We start from the raw sequence: 26,930 nt of genomic DNA, 5'->3' as shown, positions 1-26,930 counted from the left end.
CCCTTAATAACATTACAGTTTTTGAAGTTATACTTCTTTACCGGCGATAGAGGGTAAATTTTTATATGGGAAAACCTAGCGACCGGGCGCATGCGCATTATAACTTTGTTCTGATTGGATGTTCAAATGACATGTCAAAAATTATTCAATATGGTGGCTGTGGCACAGCTGTAGTTAGATTATTTATGGTTGTTGCGTTTTAAAATTTGTGTGAAAAGAAACAACAAACAAAAGTTAGTTAATAGTTATACTGCCTTTTTAAATAGTTTTCATATACCTATATTTTTGGGCTTTTGGACTATTTTGGACAAGGAAAACTCATTCTAATTTGGTAAGTACCTAGTTTTTATTATAATCATATTGTAATTATACATTTGGATTAGGTTGAAATACATACATTTATTTTCTCAAGAATGCGGATTTTAGAGAGAAATCCCAAATTAGGTTCGATTTTTATTTTTAAATTATGATTTTTTGGCGTAGATTTATTTATCTAGTAGGTATGTAATGCTTTGATTTACATACTTAATTTGATTACCAACAAAAGTTCTACCAATCTTCATCTAATATATTGTTTTCTTACTGTTTTGTTATATTTTTATATTTCCTTCCACAAAATTTAAACTACATAATTTTCAAAACAATTGTCAAACAGTAAAACGTTCAGTTACAGTATTTTTCCACATGATAAATAATGTGCGATTGGACGAGTGAGTCTACGCTTCGATTACGAGTCAAAGCGGCACGAAATTCAAGGGTTCAATTCCCGATGCAAGTTTTATTTTTTTATGCATATTATGATTGTAAGTATATTTGTTATATATTTTTTTCAGCAAATGCGTATTTAAAATTTTTGCCAACAATTATTATCGTCCTGAAATCATTTTTTCTTTGTGGCATTTTTCAATGTGTTTGTGTGCGTTTTATTCTTTTATTTTTTTAAATATTTGGTATAGTCTTAAAAATCACATAATATGTAGTAGAAGTATAACTTCTTACGTGCGTACAAAGTACACACACATTCTTTTTTTATAAGTAGATATTTTAATAGGTATATACAGAAAAAAAAGTAGAATTAAAGAATTAGAAAAACATTTAGTTACACAAAAATACGAATTTACACATAATGTACAAATACAAATACAAATACAAACAGTTTTTTAGTCATCTTCCAGTATACGAACTGGTTCTGTAGTATTATACATACATTGAAAATAAGCGGACTATCCGAATTTTTCGAAAAAAAAAATCGTTTTATAAACATAGCTCCTTCATTTTTGGCGGTAAAAAGATTTTTCAAAAATGACTTTGTACGATTTTTGAAAAGTTAGATAGAAGAAGATAATAATGTGTAAACTAAATTCCGTAAGATCCCTTAGTTTTTAATTAAGGTGGGTTTAAAGGGCTCGAAGGAGGAGGTGTTTGCTCGTAAATAGAGGTTTTAAACAGATATATCTTGCTAACTGTTCACTGTAATGAAAATCTATGAATTTTAGTTATTAAAGAAGCTACAATTTGGTAATCTATAATTTTTATCGTATATTCAGTCTTTTCGGAGATATTTTGAAGTAAAAGGTAAAAAATGGGAAATTCCAAAAAATTAATTTTTCTTCAAACTCCAATTTTTCTAAAATTAGGCCTTTTGAATAGGTGAAACTTCTTGGGTGTATTTATAATACAAATATAAAAGGAATTACAGAAAGGTGAAGGAGGGTAGTTAGGGGGTTGTTTTCACTGATTTTTTTATAGAGAAAAGCAGGCACCGACCTTTTTTTTTTTGATCATAAGTCGCTTACTATTCAGACTAGAAACTTTTTATTATTTTTTTTTTGAAAAGTCTAACTGTATACTTGAAAAAAGATTATTTAAGTTTTCCTCGAAAAATGCAAAGTTTTTCCGTTATTTTACTTTGAATATTTCAAATTATGCATTTGACGAAAAAAGCTAACTTTTAACATGCCGTATCTCGGTTTGTATTGGTCTTAGCGATATTACAGAAATATAATTTGGTTTGTGTTACTAATAGATACAATTTTGATATCTACAGTTTTTTTGATTAAATGCATATTTTTCGAGGTATTCTCAAAAAAACCCTCTAAAAAAGTCAATTTTTTTCACGAAAAACTGTTACTTTCAAGCGCGAATAACTCGAAAAATATTAGTATTGCGAAGAAAATGTAAAAAATATTTTTTTCTTATAATCACTTTTTACATCGATTTACATAGTTAAAATGTAATAAAAAATTCCCGCCCCGAGATGGGGTGGCAACCACCCCCAAGGTTTTAGCGTACAGCGGCATGATATAGAAAATGATCCTTGGAGTATTCCCTACCTTCTGTGAAAATTTCAAGTAAATCCATGCTGGACGAAAAAATTGCGAGCCAAAATGCTTCATTTCCTCGACTATAAGGCAAAAGGAAAATAAAAATAAACATTTGTCAGTACCTACAAAAATAAGCTTTTGATACAACTTACGTTTCAATGCGCGCAGACAATTGTTTCCTTCATTGTTTATACCGAAAATTGGTGAGGCAACCTAGCCATATCTGCGCTCTACTCTCCTGGTCAATCAATTAACTCAAAAAACGTTATTGCCTATTTTAACTTACTTGGCCACAAGTTTATAGCATGAAGAGACATAAACTTCAAACATCAGCGCTCGAAAATTACTGAACTCAATAACAGGCAACAACCTATATACAATTTATCTACAGGATAACCAACTACAGAGCCTACAGACCTACAGATCCAAGAAAACACCATATTACATAATGTGCTTTCAGGTTTCTAGATTTATATGTAAAAACGCTAGTATACTTTGTACATAGTAAGGCTATTTGCCTAATAATGAGCCTTAATGGTCTAGACATTCTCACCAAATAAAAAATATTCTCATTTGCTTATCATTATGGAACTTATATCTTTCTACATTTTGTTATGTAAAAATCACAATACTGGAAATACACTTGTTTAGATAACTCACTATCGCTGTACTTGTGATTTTAAATAGACCTTCAAGTGTCATAGCTATTTTATAAATAAAATGTACATGATTTTGTTACAAATTATTATAAATATAATATATTATTTACCTAAAAATATAAATCGGAGACAATTACCTAGGAAATAGTTATTATGTAAAAAGACCAAACCAAATGTAAAATGTCGAAAGAATGTCGCAATATTCATTGAAACATGAGTAAATTATCAAAACAGGTACGGAAGATGAAATTAAAGAATGATAAAAATTAGACAATATTATAAAAAATAGAAAGCGTGTTTTTTTAAAGCACACACAACGAAAAGGAAAAACTATATAGGATATCAACAACAGCAACAGACAAAACACTTCTTCTTTTTCTCCTACCCAATCCTTGTCAATGCCTTTCAAAGCAAAATTGCTTATTTCGATAGCTTCCAGTTCTTTCAGTGTGCACTCATTATTCTCAATTCCTCAATTAGGTACTTTTTTCTTTTTTTTATTATTATTTAAAAAGACAAAGTCGCATCCACCCGAAGGTTATTAGCGACATTTCTGTAACATTTGTAACAATATTAAATCAAATATTGGTAAAAATGAATTACAATTTGTATACAATTAAACCTTTGGAGCAATAATTGGATTCCACGCACTAACACTTTATTTTTGGAATGAACTTTTAGATCGCTAGCGACACTCCGACACTCTCTTCCTGATGCATCATTAGTGATAGCGTTACGCGCACTAGTATCTGCTTGTTCATATTTCCTTCAATGCCTATGTGGGATGGTATCCATAGGAAGTGGATTCTTCTGAAACTTTCTTGAACTTCCATTAGTTCGGCCTTGGTTCTTTTCTCAATGAGGTGTTTATGGTATATATTTTGCATAGCTTTGACTGTGCTAGGAGAGTCGGAAAGGACTGGGTAAAGCTCTGCAGTATAGATGCTGGAATTCAGAGAAAGATGTAGGAGCATAACAAGGCGATGAAAAATTCCATCAATATTCTTTTGAAGTAGAAACTTGAATCTTAATGTTGGCTTAATTGAGATGTGTCACTTTCCCAGTCTGACGCCTCACTGCCAAGATAATTATTAATTTTTTCTTTATGGACGTGAATTTTTGTTTTATGGATCTTTCCTTTAAATGGGGGTAAACTAGACTGAGCATATGGGACAAAGCTGATAGGTCTGTGGTATATTCTTGAATTGTGGTTATAGGATCTGTTGATCCCGTGATATTCATTAGGAGCATGTTAAGTTGATCCAAGTTTAGAGGGAAAGGTAGAGGGTCATTTTCTATGAAGTTTTTAGCAGGGTCAAGTAAGAGAGAAAATGAGCATTCAGAAGTGCTTGCTGAACTAATTTTAGCTTTTTTTAGATTTTGCTTGGACTTTGGGTGGTGGAAAAATGTTACATTCTTTTGAAGATTAAATTCAGGTGAAATAATTTCATCAAAGTTACGTTTTGGTTGATTAGTCATGTAACTGTCCTTATTTGATGTATCTTCTTTGTTCGGTATCTCCGGGACATTGGAAATAGACATTTGTTCACACTGAGAAGGGTTTGTATCATTGGGTGCTTGCAAAGATATATTTGTTGCGCTGGATACCGATGCTTCATTGTTTGGGTTGGGGTTTAGTTGAGCTAGTGGTTCGGAGCACTGTGATGCAATGTGACCTGGCTTCTTGCATCTAAAGCAAACTAAACTGTCTTGAGAGATGAATATTCTATATATCGTGTTGTCAAAAACAAGAGTAAATGACTCTGGTAGTATTAGACTGTGAGGACTGATATAGATTTGTCTTCGAAAACTAAGGATGTGATTGAACTCAGGCATAGAAGCACTAATTTTGAGGAATGTCATGGGGGAGACAGGAACTATGCCGATTTTTTGTAACTCATTGATTAGCAAGTCGTGCGGTATTGAAGGACATACGCCGGAGAGCGCAAGTCGTTCCGCTGGTGTAACTAACCTTCTTGCTCTGACAATTTCACCTTGTATTTCTATTTGAACATGATTATTCATAGAATCATCCACTATTTGTTTATTGGATAAATACATACATATGCGATTATTAGATAATCTAGAAGAGAAGATTATATTTTTCGGTTGAATTATATTTCCAAGTGGGAGAACGTAGTCTTGAAGTTTGGTGTTTTCTAAGGCACTAAAGATAATTGCTTGGGACTTCAAAGGAAATTGCACTCTCGACGCTGCCAAAGAGTATGACTGTGATGCGTTTATTTGACTTTTATGGTCTTGTATTGTACAACTGTTGTGGGATTTCATGTTTGAATTCATTTCGATAAACGTTAAGTGAAAAGTAAGTCCGACCCTGTACACCTGCTAAGGCAGGTATATCGGTCTTTACTAAAAGCGGTTATTTTGCTGGTAAAACTGGATTTGTGCATTGACAACAATAACAAATAATTGCAATTTGCTGACTAACCTTTAACTACACGCGCTGGCGTACTTTGTACGCCAGATATAAGAATTTTACTGGAAATATATTTAAAAATTTAATTTTTGACCTTGCTTATTTTTCGAACCTATCACTGGAATGTGCTTTACAATTTGGTTTTAGTTTCGTTATAATCAGCGTTCTGGAAAGATCGTAATTTACATTTTATTATTTGTTGTTTCCGGTGGTGGACAATATACCACAGGATTATATTACTATAAGTCGTAATATAAGTACATATTTTAATTGTTTTTTAGTCATTATGGCAAAAAATATATTTTTCTTTGTAAACAATATTTTTTCTCCTGTAAAAAATCACATTTAAAAAAAATTTTTATTAGTAATTTTATTAATCATGGAATCCAGTTATTCCATGATTCCCGTTATAAATCCCAATTGGCTTACTGAAAAGGAACTCCAAGTATTCACTGATGCTGAATAAGATTTATAACAAACAACTAAGTGTATTTTTTCAAAAAAAATTAAACAAATCCGCTGTTTTTAAGTGTATTTTCTTGTGGCGTACAAAGTACGCCACGCGTGTAGTTATGTTATAACTTGATGCGCGGGTAGTTAAAGGTTAATGCTAATTTTACTGGATATTATGTAAAGAGTTTTTACACTTACAGTTTATTTCAATATATCACTGAGATTCACAATTTACAACTTATATTAAACTTTGTTAATACTAAAAATATTCGGAGCCCACATTGAATACAACATTATACTTATCGATGCAGGATCGGTCTCTCGGTACTTTTTTCTTTTTTGTTCAATTTCGCCTATTCTATCTCACCCTTTTTTCTTTGTTTGTTCTGCTTGTGTTTTCTTCTTTGTCCCTTTTGCTTATATTAACCTGTAGACTTAGCATTTGCATCTTGAGATCTTCAAAGAGAAGCACCTTGAAAATTTCGTCTTAAAATTTCAAAGAGAAAAGAGAATGAACATAATGCAACAACTGTTTCCGCCACTAAGAAATCAAATAGCCCCCCGTGAGAATTTTACTGGCCAAAGAGCATCATCTCTGGGAGTAGAGGATTCTTGGTCTGAGCTAGTGAGGTCGTATAGGGATTGTAGCTGTCCCAGAGACGTCGGTACGAGAAACGCTTTGCCTGATACAGTTGTGTCTTTGGCAGGTTTTGTGCTTTTATTCCTGTTAAATCTAGTGTGGTTTCCTTAATTTCCGATTTATCTCTTGAACAAGTTAATGAAACAAGTCCAGCTGCCTGCTTATGGAAGCAGAGTTGAAGCATGCCCGTAATTGACGGCTGGGAAGCAGTTCCTCCAGTTGTTCATTACTAAAAGAACCCGTATAGACTACAGCCAAAGTGTATAGTGAATCAACCCAAAATTCTCTGTAAGTTTTTTTATTTCTTTTCTCATTTCTGCTAAAGAAAATTATAAAAAATTACAAGAGCTTAAATTTTCTTAATGTGCACTTTTAAAATAAACGTAATTCGCTTATTCCCCGTTAGAGGGAGTTCTAACCATACTGCTATATAAATTGTTTTAATTTATATCGAGAATCTACGGTCGTGATCGTAAAAATTTGTCTTCCTCAGAGCCTCCTTGACAACAGGTAGACCTAGAAATAGTACTATCGGGGGATGGAGGAAGACAGATTTTAATCAAAACGAAACTGTAGATTTTCTTATTTTAAAATAAACAGTGATCAGTGACTAGTGGTAGATTACCTACTAAAAGACCATATTACGAGGTAGGTAAGTGTGGTTGTTTCTTGTCTTTTGGCTATATAGGTATGAGTTGGAAAAAGTAACTACATAGACAAAAGAATGAAGAATCGAGAATATCGTATTATTTGTATAATAAATATATGTATATACTTACGATTTATAGACTTTTGGATCAGAAGCATACTGCAAAAACTCTGCTATTCTATCGGTTAAAATTCGAATCCACTGCCTTCTGTAAGAGTGATTCTCCATCAACTCCCCAAACTTCTTATAGCTGAACCGTCCTTTGTCATCCAAAAACACTTTAAACGACTTCTCTGCACCAAGAGCCGCTATAGTGTTCTTTCCCATTTCCGAATGGATAAAGTGATCAAACATAAGATGTAATTTTTCCAAGAATGGAGGCATTAAGGATGAGTGCCCAGCGTGACTTTTTTCTCTGCTTCTCGCTTCAGGTCCTACGAAGGCGTTCATGGTCTGAAGAATTGTTGGAAGTAGAGATAAGAAATTGCTTCCGCCTTTCTTTCCATCTTGACCAGATTGGCCTAGGAAACTACCAGCTAGTGATAATATGTCATTTAGGTTAAAGTCAGATTCTGCTTTAGGGTCTCCTTTTCGTACTTTTTTAGAACCTGTAAAGAAAATGGGTTAAATCGACTAAATAAATAATTATATTTTTATATTACTTAAGGTACTAGTACACTTTAGAAGACCAAAAATAAGCATTTTTGGAAGATTATTTTTCTCAGAACCTTTATTAACAATGAACATAAAACTTTTTACATATTAATATCTAACTCTTAGGCAGGACGCACATCAAAGAAACATGAAACGTAAATTACGTTTCATGGAAATAAAACACTGTTAAACAAATATACGTCCGGCCATTTATGAAACTCTCCGAAAATAAAAATGTGTCATGAGCATGAATCACACTCGTTTCATTGGTAGGCGGACTTTGAGATTTGTTTAGCAGTATTTTCTTTTCATGAAACATGTTTTTCGTTTCATGTTTCATGTTTTTCGCTTCATGTTTCTTTGGTGTGCGGCTTGGCTTAGACACATCAAAGAAACATGAAACGTAAATTACGTTTCATGGAAATAAACCACTGCTAAACAAATATATATCCGGCCATTTATGAAACTCTCCGAAAATAAAAACGTGTCATGAGCATGAATCATACTCGTTTCATTGGTAGGCGGACTTTGAGATTTGTTTAGCAGTGTTTTGTTTTCATGAAACATGTTTTTCGTTTCATGTTTCATGTTTTTCTTTTCATGTTTCTTTGGTGTGCGGCTTGGCTTAGGCAGGACGCACATCAAAGAAACATGAAACGTAAATTACGTTTCATGGAAATAAAACACTGTTAAACAAATATACGTCCGGCCATTTATGAAACTCTCCGAAAATAAAAATGTGTCATGAGTAGGGAGCGGATTTTATACTAAATGCATATTGCATGCATATTTCGCATATTTGAGAACTTTACTAAATTTTGCATATTTTTAAAGAAAAATACATATTTTGTGCCTATTTAAAAACATTTAAGTCCAAAAAAAAATTATTTTTTAATTCGACAAAAAATATTTCCCCGCACAGGCTGTCGTATCTATTAATTCGAGAACTACCTGAAGAGAGACATGTCCTTCAGTGCCTTTTCATTTTTTCTTAGAAAATACCCGATCTTTACACAAAGTACTTATAGTGCTGCTGTTATAAAATGATTGTAGGATGTTAAAATGATGAAGGATGGTTTACCGGGAAATCCGAATTTTATTTACTTTTATTATATTTAGTAGGTACCTATAACTCTGGTGATTCTTTAAATCCCTTATTATTAAGAGAATTTACACCTTTAACCATAGTTTTACGATTTTCTAATGGAAATTGAAATATTCATGCTTTAGATCAGATCCCGTCTTTAAACGGCTTTAAAACTTTGGAGGACATATGCGAAATTTTTAATGAAAATCTTGAAATTGATTTGGTGCAGAATTTTCGGCTTTAATAAGTTATTTTAAATACACCCCAATTACTTCTGTTAATGTTGAAAGGATTTTTTCAAGTTATAAAAATATTTTATCTGATCAAAGAAAATGTTTCCTCGTAAAAAATTTGGAAAAACACATTGTAGTGAGTTATAGTCGAAGATACCTATGTATAGTGATACTGTTGTTTTATTTTAAATAGGTAACTATTGGAATCAGTTTTTGTAAAAAATGTGAATAAATTGCATATATAAAAAATAATGATTTTATTTGAAAGATAATAAATAAGATTGCTGCCCACCCCCCTATAAAAGAACCCCCTAGAATAGAATAGAACAGAAAATTTGTGGTTTCTCGAAATGCGCATTTTTTTAATTTTTGTGCATATCTGGCGCATATTTCGTAATTTTTTACTACATATATATGCGCATATTTCACCAAAATTGATCGCATATAAATCCGCTCCCTAGTCATGAGCATGAACCACACTCGTTTCATTGGTAGGCGGACTTTGAGATTTGTTTAGCAGTGTTTTATTTTCATGAAACATGTTTTTCGTTTCATGTTTCTTTGGTGTGCGGCTTGCCTTTTAGAGAATTAAAAAAATATTTCCTTTTTGATTTATGCACGTACACTTGTATTGTAGCGTGCGCCAAATTCGAGGCCTCGAACAAAGTAGTTCCGATGGCGGACAGTTCATCTCAGGATTGGGATCTCTGAAACAAAAAATTCATACGGCATTGGAAAAAGGAAGGTTTCTTACGTGACAATTTACCACTGTTAGTGAAAAATTCCGCAAAAAGAAGATTTTACGGAAATTTAAAAAATTTTTGTGAAAAAATCGCTCGTTTTTCTTTAGTTTTTCATGGCCAAAAATTATTTATTTTTTATTTTTTGGTTAAATTGTGGTAAATTGTCACGTAAGAAACCTTTCTTTTTCAAATTCAGTACAATTTTTTTGTTTCAGATATCCCAATCATGAGATTAACTGTCCGCCATCATTTTTCGAGGTCTCGACTTTTGCGCCCTCTCCAATATTAGTGTACGTGCAAAAATGAAAAAAGATACATTTTTTTGTACTCTCTAAGAGTTAAATATTAACATGTAAAAAGTTTAATGTTCATTTTAAAAAAGGTTCTGAGAAAAAAATTCTTGAAAAAAATTATTATTTTTGGTATTCCTAGTGTACTAGTACCTTAAAAAATTAATGCAGATATAAATATAAACAGGATATGTTAAAAGAAGTGTTTTAACACAGACGGTCGAATATTTCGCGAAATTAACATCGGATCGAACAACTGAAAATCACGTGTTAGATATTTTTCTTAAATCTATGGAATGACAACAAACACCACCCTCCACCTTCACTATCTGGAATAAAGGCTATAATCGGAAAAATACGATTTATTCTGATACTCTAGGAACATTTTGGGAACGGTCTAATACTAGGGAAATACAGTTAAAACAAGCTGAAAATGCGAGCATTATCATAACGAAAACTTTGTTTATTTACGTGTTTAATTTCATAATATGGAAAATTTGCTATTATGAAAAGTTGTTCAGAATTAAAAATTATGTTTTAGTGTGCAATTATATCATTCTAATTTAAATGTTGTGAACTATAAATGTACTTTACTCTTGATCGAAATTCATATTTTTTATATACCTCGTCTAAAACTAATAAAATTTGATATATGATGGTCGCATCATAAATCTTAGACCATGAAGAGCTTTTTATGAAGAATAACTTTTCTGCGTCAAATTAAAAATGAAAGAGTTATAAATGAAAATGTTGTTGGTATCCATAATTTGAGAAAAATCTTCAAATATATTTTTCCATTAGAAGGATGTAATTGCATAGATCTGACCATAATTTTTTATTCTAAACAACTCATATATTCAGTTCGCTAAACTCAGACACAACTGGCTAGTGATTTTAGTCAGTAATTTTACAAATTTGGCAAAAAAGAATAATTACAAAATAGTTAATAATTACTAAATAATTAGTAATCTTGCCAATTTTGGCAAAAAACAAAAAAATACCTACTAAAATCACTAGCCAGTTGTGTCTGAGTTTAGCGAACCGACTATAAAAACAATTTTCATTTCATAACAAATGGAACAGTCCATTTATCATTAGGTAGGTATTCCTATTAAAGGGGAAACCGTATACTCGTATAAACCTTTTTAAAATTATTAATAAATTATTGCTTTCAAAATATACTCAAATTGTATTTTTGAACATCGTATTTATTTTACATAATAATTAAATTCACTATCAAATGTAATTGATAGTTTATGAATACTTTATTTAAAATTTAGTTTGACATTCACGAAGCGTCAAACTTAAATAATGTAAATAACCTATGATTTGCTTAACAAATTCAGATTAAAAAAAAAACTAGACGTTTAGTGTGTCGGCAGAAAATAAAAGGATTGTGACGTCACATTTTAGACTTTGAGGTCGATTATCTCAAAGACGGTTAGAGATATGGAAATGCCGTTTTCAGATTTTGATTCAGAAGACAAAACTACATAAGAATCCATCAATAAATCTGCTCTAAGTATTGCAGGAGCGGCAACGCAATAACACACAGACTTTGCGAATTTATAAACGAAAATTTTTCGTTGAAAAGAACAACTAAACACGTGTTTAATATTTTTCAAAGACCTATCCATATATATTTTTTAAAGTTTTTCGATCCGATGTCAATTTCGCGAAATATTCGACAGTCCCTCTTCTCTTAACACACCCCACGTAATTAAACAATATCAAGCTAAAAGAAGAAATAAAACGTTACAATAAAAACCCAATAAAGTAACTGAAATCTAAAGAAAAAACATAAAAGAACAGACATAAGTAAAATAACAAACACAAAGCCGTAAAGGAGAAAAATATGAGCAATAAAATAACCAACTGGCACATATAGATCAAAACCATTTACTTAAAGCTAATAAAGAGAAGAACCATCTTCACTACTTTTGCATGCTTAGAAGTTTCTTATACACATTACCTACTGATTTCTTCTTAGGTTTCTCTTCGTCCTCAGAAGCAAAAAAGTTAAGCATCGATCCAAGATCCAGCTTTTGTCCACCTGCACCTCCTTGGTTTAAGAGTGACCCCAAACCGTTTAGTATAGCTGCAGCACCATCTCCACCTTGAGCTCGACCTTCACCTTGGTCGTTGGCTTGGCCAAGCAGAGATCCTAGGCCTTGCAGAAGAGCTGCAGCGCCTTCTCCACCTTGACCTTGACCTTGGCCTTGCTCGTTGGCTTGGCCAAGTAGTGACCCTAGGCCTTGTAAAAGAGCTGCAGCACCTTCTCCACCTTGACCACGAGCTTGACCTTGTTCGTTGGCTTGACCGAGAAGTGATCCCAGTCCTTGGAGAAGAGCTCCAGCACCTCCCTTGTTACCTTGGCCTTGAGCTGTGGTATAAATTTGCTTGTGTTTTTAAATAGAATAGTTAATTTTGTTAAAGACTTTTACTTAATGATGGTAATATTTGTCAAATTTTTAGTTTTGGTTAGGTTTCCTGCTATCCATATTGTTGTTTGAATAATTGTGGGACTCATAGAAACTGGTTAAAAGATACACCGATATACACGTATAAAGTAGATGGAGAAATAATTTATTGCATAATAGATAACATTGATACAGAATTATTGTAGGAAGTATAAGATGAGTATAAGAAAAGAATTCCAAGGCAGTATCTTTTGTATTTTGTATTAAGAAGAGGACTTACAGGGAATACTCCTTAATGTCATTAGAGCAATATTTATCAAGATAATAGGAATAAAAAAGAGGTAGTTTAAAATAAACAAATTTATGGGTGTGAGAATGATCTTTGAAGTATCGATTCCGGAATATAATCAATAATAAAAATATGGCAAAAATTAACGAAAAAGTAGAAGAATATCTTGCAAAAACTAAATGAAATTGAAATTATGACTTTTTAAAATCCTTAAGAAATTATAATAAGCTGAGATAACATGGATAATAAAAGACAATCCCAAACTTCACACAAATGTAGTGGGGGGACCGTTCACAGTCCGAACAAAAAGAAGATGCATGGAAAAACTAAAAACTCAGGTTAATCCAAAATATTAAGAAAAAACATCCAAAAACAAAGAAATAAAAAAAAATGTGAAAAAAAAATTTTAGGAAACGCTTTTCTTTAGTTACAAGTGACTAAAATTAAAAATATAAAAAATCAACTAAAAAGCAAAAAATAAAAAAAATTGAAAAAATCTAACACATTCGTTAAAGAAAAGCGTGGGGCGAAAACCGTTTATTTGATGAAGACACCCCACGCTTTTCTTTAACGAATGTGTTGGACTTTTTAATTTTTTTTAAATTTTTTGCTTTTTAGTTGATTTTTTTATATTTTTAATTTTAGTGACTCGTAACTAAAGAAAAGCGTTTCCTAAAAAATTTTTTTCACATTTTTTTATTTTTTTACTTTTTAGTCTTACACTTTTAAAACATTAAAATATATAATCGTCATGTTTATTAGAATATATATAAAACATATGATGTACTAACATGAAAAGTAGTCGCAATCGGCAAAATATTTGAAACTTTATTGTTTATTTATGAAGCATAACGTAAACAATTAACATAAAAAGTGAAATTATGTATAGTTCATATCATTAGCTACAATCCGTAAAAGTTTCAAGTTTTTACATTGTAAAAAACAAGAGAATTTAAGCATTTTCCACTAAAATCGTTTTTTTTTTATTTAAACAATTAATGAACATAAAAAAAATTTATTGACTATTCGTGTATTGTTCCCGCGAATGCATATGTCTGCAAAATTTCATTCATTTGCATTGGAGAGAAGGCAGTCAAATTAACGTCAGAAGATTTGACGCAAACTATTGAACTAAATAAAAGCGTTTAAAAAAAAGAGAGACGCAAACATTTTCAATGGTAATATTAAAAAAAAGAGTTTTTTAGGACTATATGAAGAAAATATATCTATTATCCGAAACACATTTGTTAAAGATCTTCAACTTAGTCCATTCTATGCAAAACTTGTTGGTTGTAACGGCAGCCCAAGGGTTTCGAAACGTTCTTCGATATATATCCACATTTCAAATCATTCAATAATTCTTCTCAAATGCCGCAAGTCTAATGCGGGTAAAGAACATTATAAAGAAAAATGTTTGCTGGTTTATGATGATGAAATGAATAAAAATTTGCACTTTTACAAAACATGAGGTTAAAAAATTTGTTTCGATTTAATACTAGGACGGTAAGTACAAACCTAAGAGGGATCCTATGGCTCCTAAGCTCTTAAGCACATCGGGAGAACCGTCTTGATTTTCTTTTCCTTTACCGCCATCCTTAAGTCCGTCTAAGGCACCCACAAGGCTTGCAATGCTACCAAGGCTTTCCAAGACGTTTGGACTATCCGAATCTAGAAATAGATACAAACGTATTGACAATAAATTGGATCTTCCAGTGAAAACACAAGGCAATTTCTACAAAGAGTCAGCAGAAAAGACTATAAGTAGCAACACAGGTACTCTGCAACTCTTTCCTACCTCCAAGAAAAACAAGATCAAGTGAAAAGCTTACCAGCATCTGCTATGGAAATACGTTTTGCTATTTAAGGGGAAAGGCGCAAAATGTCGCCTGTCAAAATTTTTAATCTGTTTTTAATGTAAGGTAAGTTGACCAAATAAGGCCCACTTAATCCTTGTTAGTTGTTTTTTGATAAATAAAATCACGATATAAATCTGAAAACCACAGAGAAGGTAAATCACATATTTAAATTTAATATGAGATTGTTAAATGTTGTCAAATGTTTTATGAGTTGTTACTTTTTAGTCTTTAAAAAATGGTTGCTTCTGGGCCTAATTAGGAACACCATGTTCTTAATAAGGCCCACTTCATGTTCTTAATAAGGCCCACTTTTTAAATGTGACAATTATGCATGGTTGCACCAACAGATCTTCAGCTCCAGTTTAGCCCAGTTCAGCTTATGTCGCATTGACGTTCCACGTCTTAAGCTTAAGGTCTATTGGTGCAACTATACATTAATCAAATTAAACAAAGGTGACATGTAGGACATTTATTTCGTAAAAAATAATAGGTACTTAAAATAATTATTGCAAACAGTCTGGACATATTAAAACTAAGTCTTTATCATCTGCTGAAAGTCCTACACACTCTTCATGAATATATCGTTTGCAGCTGTCACAAAGTCTCCTATCCTTAACGACATCCTCATTGTAGACGAAACAATACCAACTATCTTTTCGTTCTTCTTTGTTTTTTGAGGTTTCAAGTGAGCAGTGTTTATTTTTCTCTTCTCCTTTTTTTAGTTGTTTTTTGACTATTTTTCCGTTTGACAAGTTTTTTCCTTTTCTTGATTGGTTTTTAGGGTCATTTAAACCAGCTTCATCAAACAATGATTTTGTGACTTCCTGTGCTCGATAGCTCAGGGATTTCTTTCTAGCACCTTTGCGTTTTCCAGTTTCCAATTCTGATGTTATTAACACTGCGTTGAAACTTACTGACATTTCGTTTTCTTCTTCTGAGCTGTCATGTACTGAAAATTCATTGTCAGAACCGTCGGAACTCTCAGAGCTATCTTGCGTATTTTTCTCCTTTAGAGCTTTTATTTTCTCTTTTCTGTCTGGAGTGGAGCTGCCAATAGGATTATTCGTTGCGGAAGTCGAAGCTGATGGAATAGCAGAATCATCTGAGTCTAATTTATTTTCTGCTATTTCTGATGGGCAAAAAGCTATGTCAGGAATGACACTCGGATCATACGGGTATATTCCCGTAGCACGAAAACCTGAAATAACATTTGATGCTGCAGTTGCTTTTGGCCAATACTTTTGAGAAAATTGTGCCAAACGAAAATTTGTTGATCGTTCAATCTGGTTTATTTGTCCAGTAGTTGATAACTTCGTCGTCCCAGTAAGATTCGAAGGCTTTAAATACCGCCTTGTCCATAGGTTGCAGTTCATGTGTGCAATTACTTGGCAGGCAAAAAAGCGTAATTTCATGTGACTCGGCTTCATCAACAATACCTGCATCCAAATGGGACGATGCTCCATCAAAAATAAGCAGTACTCTTCCTATTGGCTTGTACTTAGCAAAATGTTATTGTACTTAATGAAAACTGGCGTAGTCATACTTCCTTTCTCGGTCATTTCAATAACTGTTCCAGCAGGAAGATTGTCATACCATACATTCTTCTTTCTTTTTCCTTTGAACAAGATCATAGGTGGAATTATTTGTCCTATAGCATTTCCACAACCGACGATTGACACATTCTCAGCGTGCTCTTGCGAAATCAAATGAACTCGTTTGACACCTTTACGAGCATATACCTGTTGTGATTTATGAAGGTTTAAGCGGCAACCTTTCTCATCAATATTAAAAATGCGTTGAGGGCTTTGCAGGATATCAAGCTTCAACATAACTTCGCGTAGCTTTTCAAAATAGTCATTGACTATGAATCTGTTTAATTTGGCGGCTCTAGCTGGATTCATGAATTGAGATTTTCTTTTAACTACTTCGGGATGTCGATTTAAAAAAAGTTTGAGCCATTTTCGACCAGCTAAGTTTTTATCGATAAAAGGTGCAGATATGCCATTTCTTTGGCAATATTCATGAACAGAACGTCTTATCACTGTTGATGTCAGAGGCATTCCAACGTCAGCTAGCCTAAAAATTCTTCCACACAACTCAGATTCTTGTTGGGGGGTTAAACATGAAGGGCGCCCAAGTTTCTTTTCCGCTTTTCCACTGAGAAAATGATTCCTAAGTGTTCGACGGGCAATATTAAATTCTTTGGCGGCTGTTCTTACTGACATCCCATTTTTAACTGCCTGCAAGGCCAAAGCCATTTGTTCTTCAGTCCATAAAGCTCTAGGCATCTTAAGCTTTTTAGTATTCTTTCTAAAACAAAGTTAAAAACTTATAAAACTTGTTATTGTAGTGGTCTTAACAAGGCCCACCCGTAGTCTTAATAAGGCCCACCCGGGCCTTATTAGGAATACTGTAGGTGATCAATGTTTTTTAGACATTACCATTATTTACGTTTTAATAAACATAAGGTAATTCAGGTACTATGAAAGTACAACTAATAAGTACACAAATGTCATGCAGAATAAAAAAAATCGCACTCATAATCGTATTAAATTACAAAAGCATACTAACCTCAATATTAGATTGGATATTTACCCATTGACCACTCTAAACGAATGATCATATAAAAGCGACAGTTCGCGTCGCTGCTCAACTTAGTGTAACAATTTGCACCTAGATGGCTCTACTGCGTCTGTACATTGCAGCATACTGCCATTATTTGTCCATCCTGAGGAATAAGGGCGAGTGGGCTTTATTAGGAATCGGGCTTTATTTGGCGAACCTACCTTATTCATTTTTGTTTTCGAATCCTGAGAAAACTAATAAATATTTTTGAAAAATTTAAGCGCAGAATAAATGATTACAATATTACTAAGGGCAGAAAGTCCCTTAAAATAAATAAGAAGTTTCTTTTGAATAAAATATTTGCAATTAAAAATCACACTAAATTTTCTCTTTTATTTTCACACCTGTAATTTATTAAAATAAACATTATAGAAGTTTTCGGGGACTTTCAGCCCTCAGTAATAATGTAATCTTTCATTATGCGTTTAAATTTTTCAAAAATATTTATTAGTTTTCTCATGATTCGAAAAAAATGAATACATTTAAAACAGATTGAAAATTTTGACATGCGACATTTTGCGCCTTTCCTCTTAAGAGACAGGACACAATAAGCTTGAATAGACTTACAAAACTAAGCACTAAAATATATTTCCTTCTCTTAGTAAACTTTCCATTTTTGTTATTTGTTAGTTTTGATTAGTAATCCGTTAGATTGAGACTTTTTTGTCATATTTATTTATAAGAAACTATATTCCAACAAACTGAAGTAAAATTGAAAAATCATTTATATAAGTAACCAAATATTTTACCAAAAAGAGCTTTCTGTTTATTCCACTTTTCCAATTTTAGCATTCTAAAATCATATTCTTAAAAAAAATTCTATACTTTAGTACCTCATCATTCTACTACAATGAACTTTGTAAACTACCGTTGCTTCAGCATTCCTTGCAAATATTGCCACCATTTTTGAACTCAGTTTTCTATTGTATCTACAATAAAATTGTATTATTGTCTGCCAGTAGAGTCGACTGACTTACTCTCTTTCAGTTCATTGGTTGCTGTTCTCATCCCTTGTATTGATGGGTTCCTCTGTCTGTTGTTTGTTTGGTCAAGTATTATTTCTTCATTTTTCTTCATACGTATCTACTTCCTGTTAAAACTTTTCATTAAATAGTTCAGAGGATCTTTTTATGTACTTCTTTGTTATGTCAGGATACCTGACTTTTTGTCTTAGCACATTCATATATTAGGCTTAATTTCTTTTTAGTTTCTACTCGTTTGTATATTTCTGCTAGCCCTCAAAGATTATTTTCCATAAATTTTCCCTTGTTTCTTCCACATATTCTCTTCTTTACTCTTCTTAGCCATATTTAGTCTTCTTCTGTTCGCTCGACTATATATTTGATACATTTTTTCATATGCGTTGATTTTTTTTCTTTGTTTTATTTTGACATATTTCTCCAAACCATTATATTAATGTGTTTTAAATCATTTATTTTATATTTTTCTTTAATAAGTATTTTTTCATCTTAGTGTTTTCAAATCTGATTTTTAGATAACTTTCTCAAGATAATGGTCTAAGTCTGCACTAAATTAAACCATACAAACAATTAACACATTAGCATAACGAATGTAAAAATAGTTGACGTAAACCCCAAAATAGCTCCTGCTGCTTGTTCCTTTCTTACCTGTATCACTCTTTGTAAACTTGTTTAGAAGAGTTCCAATTTTGGCAAGATTACTAATACCTTTTAAAACATTCTGAGTTTCGGAATCTAAAACATATTAAACTATTCGAATATAATATTGCATTAACCATTCAGTACCTCTTCCTAACTTATTTGTTAACAATTTGAGAAAAAATAATCAAGTAAGTTGCATATAAACCTCGTGTCTCGTACGTAATGGTAGGGGAGCCCAAGCGGGGATTTTTGCAGTTACTCGAGCGCGTCAGATTATCATATGGGGAGAAACCTGGTACCCTACAGATGTACCTCTACCATATATTGGCTCTTAACACAGGGGAGTTCGTTAAGGGGGGCATGAAAAAAAATCTATCCTTAAAAAGACTCGAAATTGTCAGATTAAGATAATTAAGTACATGCAAAAGAGTCTATATTTCAAAATTCTGACGATTTGAGCGGGGAGTAAGAAAATGGGCGAGTCCCAAAATTTCACAAGAAAAAAGCGATTATTTCGCGAAATAAATAACAGATCCAAAAACTAAAAAATATGTGCTCAATATTTTTCAAACATCTATCGAATGATTCTAAATACGACTTCCCACGGAGAAGGGTGGGGGTAAATTTAATATTTTAAATACGAATCCCGCGATATTTCGCGAAATAAACATCAGATCGAAAAACTGAAAAATACACTTATTCAATATTTTTGAAAAATCTATCGAATGTTATCAAACATGACCCCCCACGGAGGTGGGGTGGGAAGTTACTTTAAAATTTTAAATGGGAGCCCCAATTTTTTATTGCAAATTTGGATTTCTTACTTAAAAATAAATAACTTTTATTCGAGACATTTTTTCGAATTATGGATAGATGGCGTTATAATCGGAAAAAACGATTGTTGGAAATGGAAAATTAAATTAAAAAATGGCAAGCGCCCACTAAAATGGAAAACTTTACTTAACTTTTTTGGTTTTAGGACTTACTCTTCACAACCCAATAGGTCCTCATCGCGCTCGAGTGACTGCACATTTAGCATACTTTGCTCCCCTGTCATAATAGTTATTTATGATATGCTTTTTCTCATGAGGATCTTTCAGTGCGTCACAGTTTTTCGATTTCTTTCTAAAGCGTTAAATAGCATGTGACAGAAAAAACGCACGTCGGTGATTACACTTGGTCGGTGACATTTATAACATTTACTCTAGTTGTTAATAGATGGCGCTATAATCGAAATAAAAATTATTTTCGAATTATATAATATATCTACGAATATAATCTGTACAATTTATAAGACTATACAAATCAAAGAAAATACCATTTTATAAATGCAATAAACAGAATTGAATTGTTTTTATGCCAAATTGCAAATAAAATTTGACAACTGTCAGAACTAAAATGTCATGTCACTAAAACGTATATTATCACGGACTTTACTTTTTCTCTATCATTTGTGACGCACTGAAAAATGCTCATAAAAAGAAGCATATAAGTGTTAAAAGTACACGTTTAAGGCACGCATGTGAAAGTTTGCAGAATGAGCGAAGCGAATTCTGCAATTCACATGAGTGCCTTAAAAATGTACTTTTTAACACCTATATCATACAATATTTTCTCTACAAACGTCTTATATATCAACAATTAAGTATAACTTATTCATTCTCAATTACAGGACAATGTCTACAAAAACTTTTACTTGAACTTGACTCTGCAATTCACATGAGTGCCTTAAAAATGTACTTTTTAACACCTATATCATACAATATTGTTTCTACAAATGTCTTGTATATCAACAATTAAGTATAACTTATTCATTCTCAATTACAGGACAATATCTACAAAAACTTTTACTTGAACTTGACTGATATTCCCTTTTTATATTTTTCTTGACATTACATTAAAACTATACTGTCAATACGTAAATCATAACAACTATAGAATAACATCTTACTTTTATTGTTGTATATTCTAACAAATTTTAATAGTTTTTTTCTACAAACGTGTTAAAAATGCAATAATACAGTTTAAATTAAATTTTAAAAAATCTTTTAAACCACCTTTTTCAAATTGCGCAAGCTGTACTATCAATATTAATGTTAAATAAATGAAATATAAATATTTTGACGTTTCACAATTTGACAATTCACTTTTAACTACAGTGCCTTAAAATTTTTAAAGCACTAGTGCTTTAAAGTAGCATTTTTAACGCTCCTATGGAGTGCTAAAAATTGCATTTTTAACACGGTTGTAGAAAAAATACATTATCAGTTTTAAAACCCTATTCTTGCTTATCTTCGACAGTGCTTCACATATTGAGAGAATTGGCTATTATTAACTTTTTCAGCGCAGAGAACCGTTTAAGCTTTCACCGTTTAAGTCAAAGCTTTCATTCATACTCCAAAATATCGCAGATTCGTGAAATATACTATAGTTCCAATTCCAAAGTATAAAACTGACGCAAATATCTTTGAATGAGCAAATACTTGTTCATGTCGCCTCAAATGATTATTTTAAACTGGTACTTTGGTAAAATAAATGATGTAAAATATCAAGCAAAATGTTTATTGTAAAAAATATATATTTAGAGAGGTTCAAAATTATGGAATAAATTCATTTTTCGGGAATAGGCCACTTTGGAGAAAAATCCCGAGATAGGTCGACTTTTATTTTTAAATTACGTTTTTTTTGCATAGGTACAGGGTTATTCACTATATTTTGACCCCCCGTAAACTGATTTATTTACAGAAATAGAAAAAAATGTAAAATACAAAAGTTATTCGATTTTTAAATTATGATTTTTTGACATATGTATATAGCGTACTAGTGACGTCATTCATTTGGGCGTGATGACGTAATCGACTATTTTTTTAAATGGGAATAGGGGTCGAGTGCTAGCTCATTTGAAAGGTTGTTCAATTCCCTATTCAGTAATATAAACATTAACATGATTAATTATACAGGGTGTCCAAAAAAAATTTTCTTTTAATTAAATTAATTGAGATAAAAAGAAGAATGTATGTAATTTATTTAATTTAAAGTAAATTTTACTGCTGGTACAAAACATAAATAAAAGTTTATTGCACAAATAAACATTGATTTTTGCTTAAATTCAATGTTCAAACTGCCAAGAGGCAGATGGGTGGCAGCTTGAACATTGAATATAAGCCAAAAGTAATGTTTATTTGTTTAATAAACATTTATTTCTGTTTTCTGACAGCAGCAGAATGTATTTTGAATTAAATAAATTACATGCATTCTTCTTTTTGTGTCAATTAATTTAATTTAAAAGAAATTTTTTGGACACCCTGTATAATTAATCATGTTAATGTTTATACTACTGAATAGGGAATTGAATACCCTTTCAAAATGAGCTAGCACTCGAACCCTATTCCCATTTAAAAAAATAGTCCATTTTTTTCTAATTCTGTAAATAAAGCAGTTTACAGGGGGGTCAAAATATAGTGAATAACCCTGTACATATCATACTAGTGACGACATCCATCTGGGCGTGATGACGTAATCGATTATTTTTAAATGAGAATAGTGGTCGTGTGCTCGCTCATTTAAAAGGTTACTCGATTCTCTCTTCAGTTGTATAAGCATTAACCTAATTATTTATACAGGGACCCTGTAACAGGGTATCCAAAATAATTTGTTTTGAATTAAATTATTTGACACAAAAAGAAGACACTTTACTTCATACAAAAAGAAGAATTTGTGTAATTTAGTTTATTCAAAATATATTTTACTGCTGCCAGAAAGCAGAAAAAATGTTTATTTGAGAAGTAAACATTGCTTTTTGCTTAAATTTACTATTCAAGCTGCCACCCATCTACCTCTTGTTAGTTTAAAGATTTAATTTAAGCGAAAAGCAATGCTTAGTTGCCAAATAATTTTTTTTTCTGTTTTCTGACAACAGTAAAATGTATTCTGAATTAAATAAATTAAATACATTCTTTTTGCGTCAATTATTTTAACTAAAAAATTTTTTTTGACACTCTATTATGTTAATATTGTTATAGTACTGAATAAATAATTTAATAACCTTTAAAATGAGCTACCACACGAAAAATCGTGATTTAAAAATAATTACACTTTTATAAAAAAGAACTTTTTTATAATAAAACCTTTTTATTATTTATAGAAAAGAATATAAAATAATTTAACGATAAACGATTTAACGATAAAATGTTTAAAATTCCAAAAATTACACTCTAATAAAAATAGTTATTTATAAAACAGTTCGTGAAGTATGCTTTTTGCGAACGCACGCGATATTTAGAGCATGAGAGACAACGGAGCGAGTGCTTATACATCGCGTAAGTTCGCAAAAAGTACTTCACGCACAGTTTCATACAATATTTTATCTACGATAAACAAATATAAAAACTGTAACCCTTCGTCACTGGAATTTATTTCTATTCTACAATTTTTAGAACTTTGACATTTAAAAATCCTAACTACTTTCAAACCACAAAACTATCAAAAATTTTGTTGCTGATAGTCATTGAATAGTCATTGCTGAATTGCAAATAGTCATTGCTGATATTGTCATCACCATGACAACGCGAAAGTTAAGGATATTTGATTATATGAAAGTGTGTCAAAAACAGTGCGAAAAAGTAAATCCCATTTAAAATACATTGTTACTTCACGCACACTTTAAACTCTTCACGCACTGCTATCTATAATGAGCAGTGCGTGAAGGATTTAAAGTGTGCGTGAAGTAACAATGTATTTTAAATGGGATTTACTTTTTCGCACTGTTTTTAACTTTCGAGTTTTCGTGGTGACAATCTTTAACTTTCGCTTTATCATGGTGATGACAATATGAGCAATTAATTACAACAAAAGTTTTGACAGTTTTGTGGTTTGACAGTAGTTAGAATTTTTAAATGCCAAAGTTCTAAAAATTGTACAATAGAAACGAATTCTAGTGACGAAGAGTTACAGCTTTTTTATTTGTTTATCGTAGATATATGAAAGTGTACGCGAAGTACTTTGGGGACATCCAAAAACTACGTCGTTGAGTAGAAGGAGGGGGGGGGGCTTGCTTATTTCGACGAAATACGACAGGGGGTTGGGGGGGGGGTATGAGTGCACATTCGACGTCGTTTAATATATTGGTATATTTAAATTGGTCGCTATTGTCTCTATAAATATAATTTTTTACTAGCTTTTACCAGCATTAAAGTATCAGATATTCATATAAAAACGTATAGTTTTTGAAATGAAATTGAAAATAAAACAAAACGTTTACGAATAAATACACTTTTGTTAAAAATAAAAAGAATTCTCTTATAGATACTTTTATCGCATACATTTTGTTTTTATCAGTCAGAACCTTAAAATAATATTAGGTAGCACTTTTGTAAAGGACAACAAACAATAAGACATTGTTCTTTGGGTTTAAACAAGCATATATATACAGAACAACGTCTGGAAGCAAACAATATTAAATTGTTAATTCATGTATGTGCTGCATACTGTGTGTGAAAAAATAGTTCTGAAAGAATTAATGGAAATAAAATATTGTGTTCTATTTAGTTAGTAAGTCGTATTTCTACTTAGAGAAGATTTATAGGCAAAATCTTGGTCCAATGCTATTTAAATGCATTCATTTTTTCGAATACTCAGAAAACTACTAAAAATTTTTGAAAAATTTAAACGCAGATTGAGAGATTACATTATTACCGAGGGCCAAAAGTTTCTGAAAACATCTATAATGTTTATTTTAATAAGTTACAGGGATAAAAAAGAGAATATTTAGTCTGATTTGAAGTTCAAAAATTTCATTCAAAAGAAACCTTTTGTTTATTCTAAGGGACTTTCTGCCCTCGGTAATAATGTAATCTTTCATTCTGCGTTTATATTTTTTAAATATATTTATTAGTTTTCTCAGGATTCGAAAAAATAATGCATTTAAATAGCATTGGACCAAGATTTTGCGCCTACCCCTTATTGTTCTTGTTATGATACATTCGCAAATAAAGTTTCAAGGTTGATTAAAAAAAAACAGAAATAACATTGAATTTTTTTAAATCGCTGAAAGGGGGGTCGTGAACTGCAATGACGACGTCGACATAAGGGGGGGGGGGTTCGTCTGTAAACGACGAATTACGACGGAGGGGGGGGGGGAGGGTATTAAAAAGTTCAAATTTTTTACGACGTAGTTTATGGATGCCCCCTTTTTGCGAACTTACGCGATTTATAGCACTCGCTCCGTTGTCGCTCGTGCTCTAAAAAACGCGTGCGTTCGCAAAAAGCATACTTCACGAACTGTTTCATAAATAACTATTTTATATCACGGTTTTGTTATTGTACATGTACATATGTAGGACACAACATGTTTGTAAAGAATAATTAACTTATAAAATATGAATTTTTAGTAGGTGTATTAACTGTTATTTATAATTATGATTCCAAAAATTACACTAGTATAAAATAGTATTTTCTATAATACCACGGTTGTTTAAAATGGTATATATAATTTTAAGTATATAAACATTTAATTATTTATTAAAACAATTAAAAAAAAGATACGCAACAGCTGGGTTCCAACTGGGGACCTCTCGATCTGCAGTCTAATGCCACTGAGGCACCATCAATTTGTAGATATCCATTTATTAACGTATTTTAAAATATCAATGCATTAGTCACATTTTTAAAATATGTAGTTTGAAATTAAAAAAAAAATCGATTTATCCATACAGGGTGATTGGTCAGTGGGGTAAAGCTTTGTAGATCCGTTATAAGTAATAGATAGTAATAAAAGTTATAATCACAATTTCAGATTAATAATCAGTACTCGTAAATTGTAAGTTTTAGACAATAAAATTATTCAGCCATCTCTACTTAAAATTTGGAAAGATTTAGACCCGTAATTATTAATAATTTTGCTTTGAAAAATGAAAATATCTCGAAAACTAATAAATTTACACATAGGGAATCTTATAAAAAAATTCTAGTATGGTAATGGTACTTTTCGGTAATGATATAAAATACAGGGTGTTCTATTTAAAATAACTGAGAAAATAATGTTACTTGCGTTTTGACTCACCCTGTATTCAATATAAAGAAAATTAGCAAAACAAACATTTACGAAAATTTTGACAATAAATAAAAAAATATGTCAATAAACCATTGACCTTGTGCTTGCTTTTATTTATACAGGTAGTTAAACTTATTACGATTTTCATATAAAATTGGTTAATACCCCGTGGGTAATACCCCATGGTAATAAAGTGGTTAATTAAACTTTGTAAATACCCCGTATAACATACCAAACCTTTATATTTTTGTAATCAAAAAGTTACGAAGATTTCGAATATAAAATAAAATACAGGGTGTTCTATTTAAAAAAACATAAGTTTGGTCTGCCACTATGTTATCGAACACCCTGTAATATTCTAACTAATTTTGTAATATGAAGCTCAAAGTTCGCTACAATTTTTGTTATTAAGTTTTATCGCTATACATTACTATAACGGATCTACTGAGCTTCACCCCACTATATAATTAATCACCCTGTATAATAGCACTTAAATATTGCATTGTTAGCTAGTTCTAAGCTATCCTGAAAATTTCAGGCGTCTAGGTAACCTAGAACTATTTTTAAAATGGATTACAAAATTTGCGGAGTCCGTGACACCAACCAAGCCAAGTATATAAAAAGGTTTTAATAAAAATCGATCTGACTCGGAATTTTTCTCCAAAATGGCATATTCTTGAAAAAAATGAATTTATTCCATAATTTTGAATCTCTCTCTATGTACAATAATAGCACAAAATTTATTTTACCCATATTAGATAGTTTTAGCACAGTACAGACTATTTTTAAAGGTTAATGAGTTAGTAAGTAATTCAAAACAATGTCGTTATAAAAAGTGTGCGGTGCAAGGACTAAAAACAAAAACAATATTAAACGTAGGTAAGTAAATTGTTAAAGA

At 31.5% G+C, this 26,930-nt stretch overlaps 1 protein-coding gene across 2 annotated transcripts in view; it reads right to left on the bottom strand.

Moving 5' to 3' along the window:
- The window catches only part of LOC114324318 (uncharacterized), a 74,162-nt gene that overhangs the window by 24,163 nt on the left and 23,069 nt on the right, over positions 1 to 26,930 (bottom strand). Inside the window, exons 3-6 of one of the 2 annotated variants that reach the window (XM_028272123.2) lie at positions 18,988 to 19,074; positions 14,394 to 14,546; positions 12,142 to 12,552; positions 7,293 to 7,770 (exon numbers count right to left, since the gene is read on the bottom strand). In XM_028272123.2, the coding sequence (XP_028127924.1) occupies positions 7,293 to 7,770; positions 12,142 to 12,552; positions 14,394 to 14,546; positions 18,988 to 19,074 (1,129 nt within the window). The remainder of the gene's footprint in view (positions 1 to 7,292; positions 7,771 to 12,141; positions 12,553 to 14,393; positions 14,547 to 18,987; positions 19,075 to 26,930) is intronic. The other variant, XM_028272124.2, reaches the window with a different exon arrangement.

This window comes from Diabrotica virgifera, chromosome 9 (assembly GCF_917563875.1).
Source record: "Diabrotica virgifera virgifera chromosome 9, PGI_DIABVI_V3a".
In the NCBI taxonomy this organism is placed as follows: domain Eukaryota; kingdom Metazoa; phylum Arthropoda; class Insecta; order Coleoptera; family Chrysomelidae; genus Diabrotica; species Diabrotica virgifera.
Note: the sequence above shows the minus strand (reverse complement) of the source record. Positions and strands in the feature narration are given on the sequence as shown.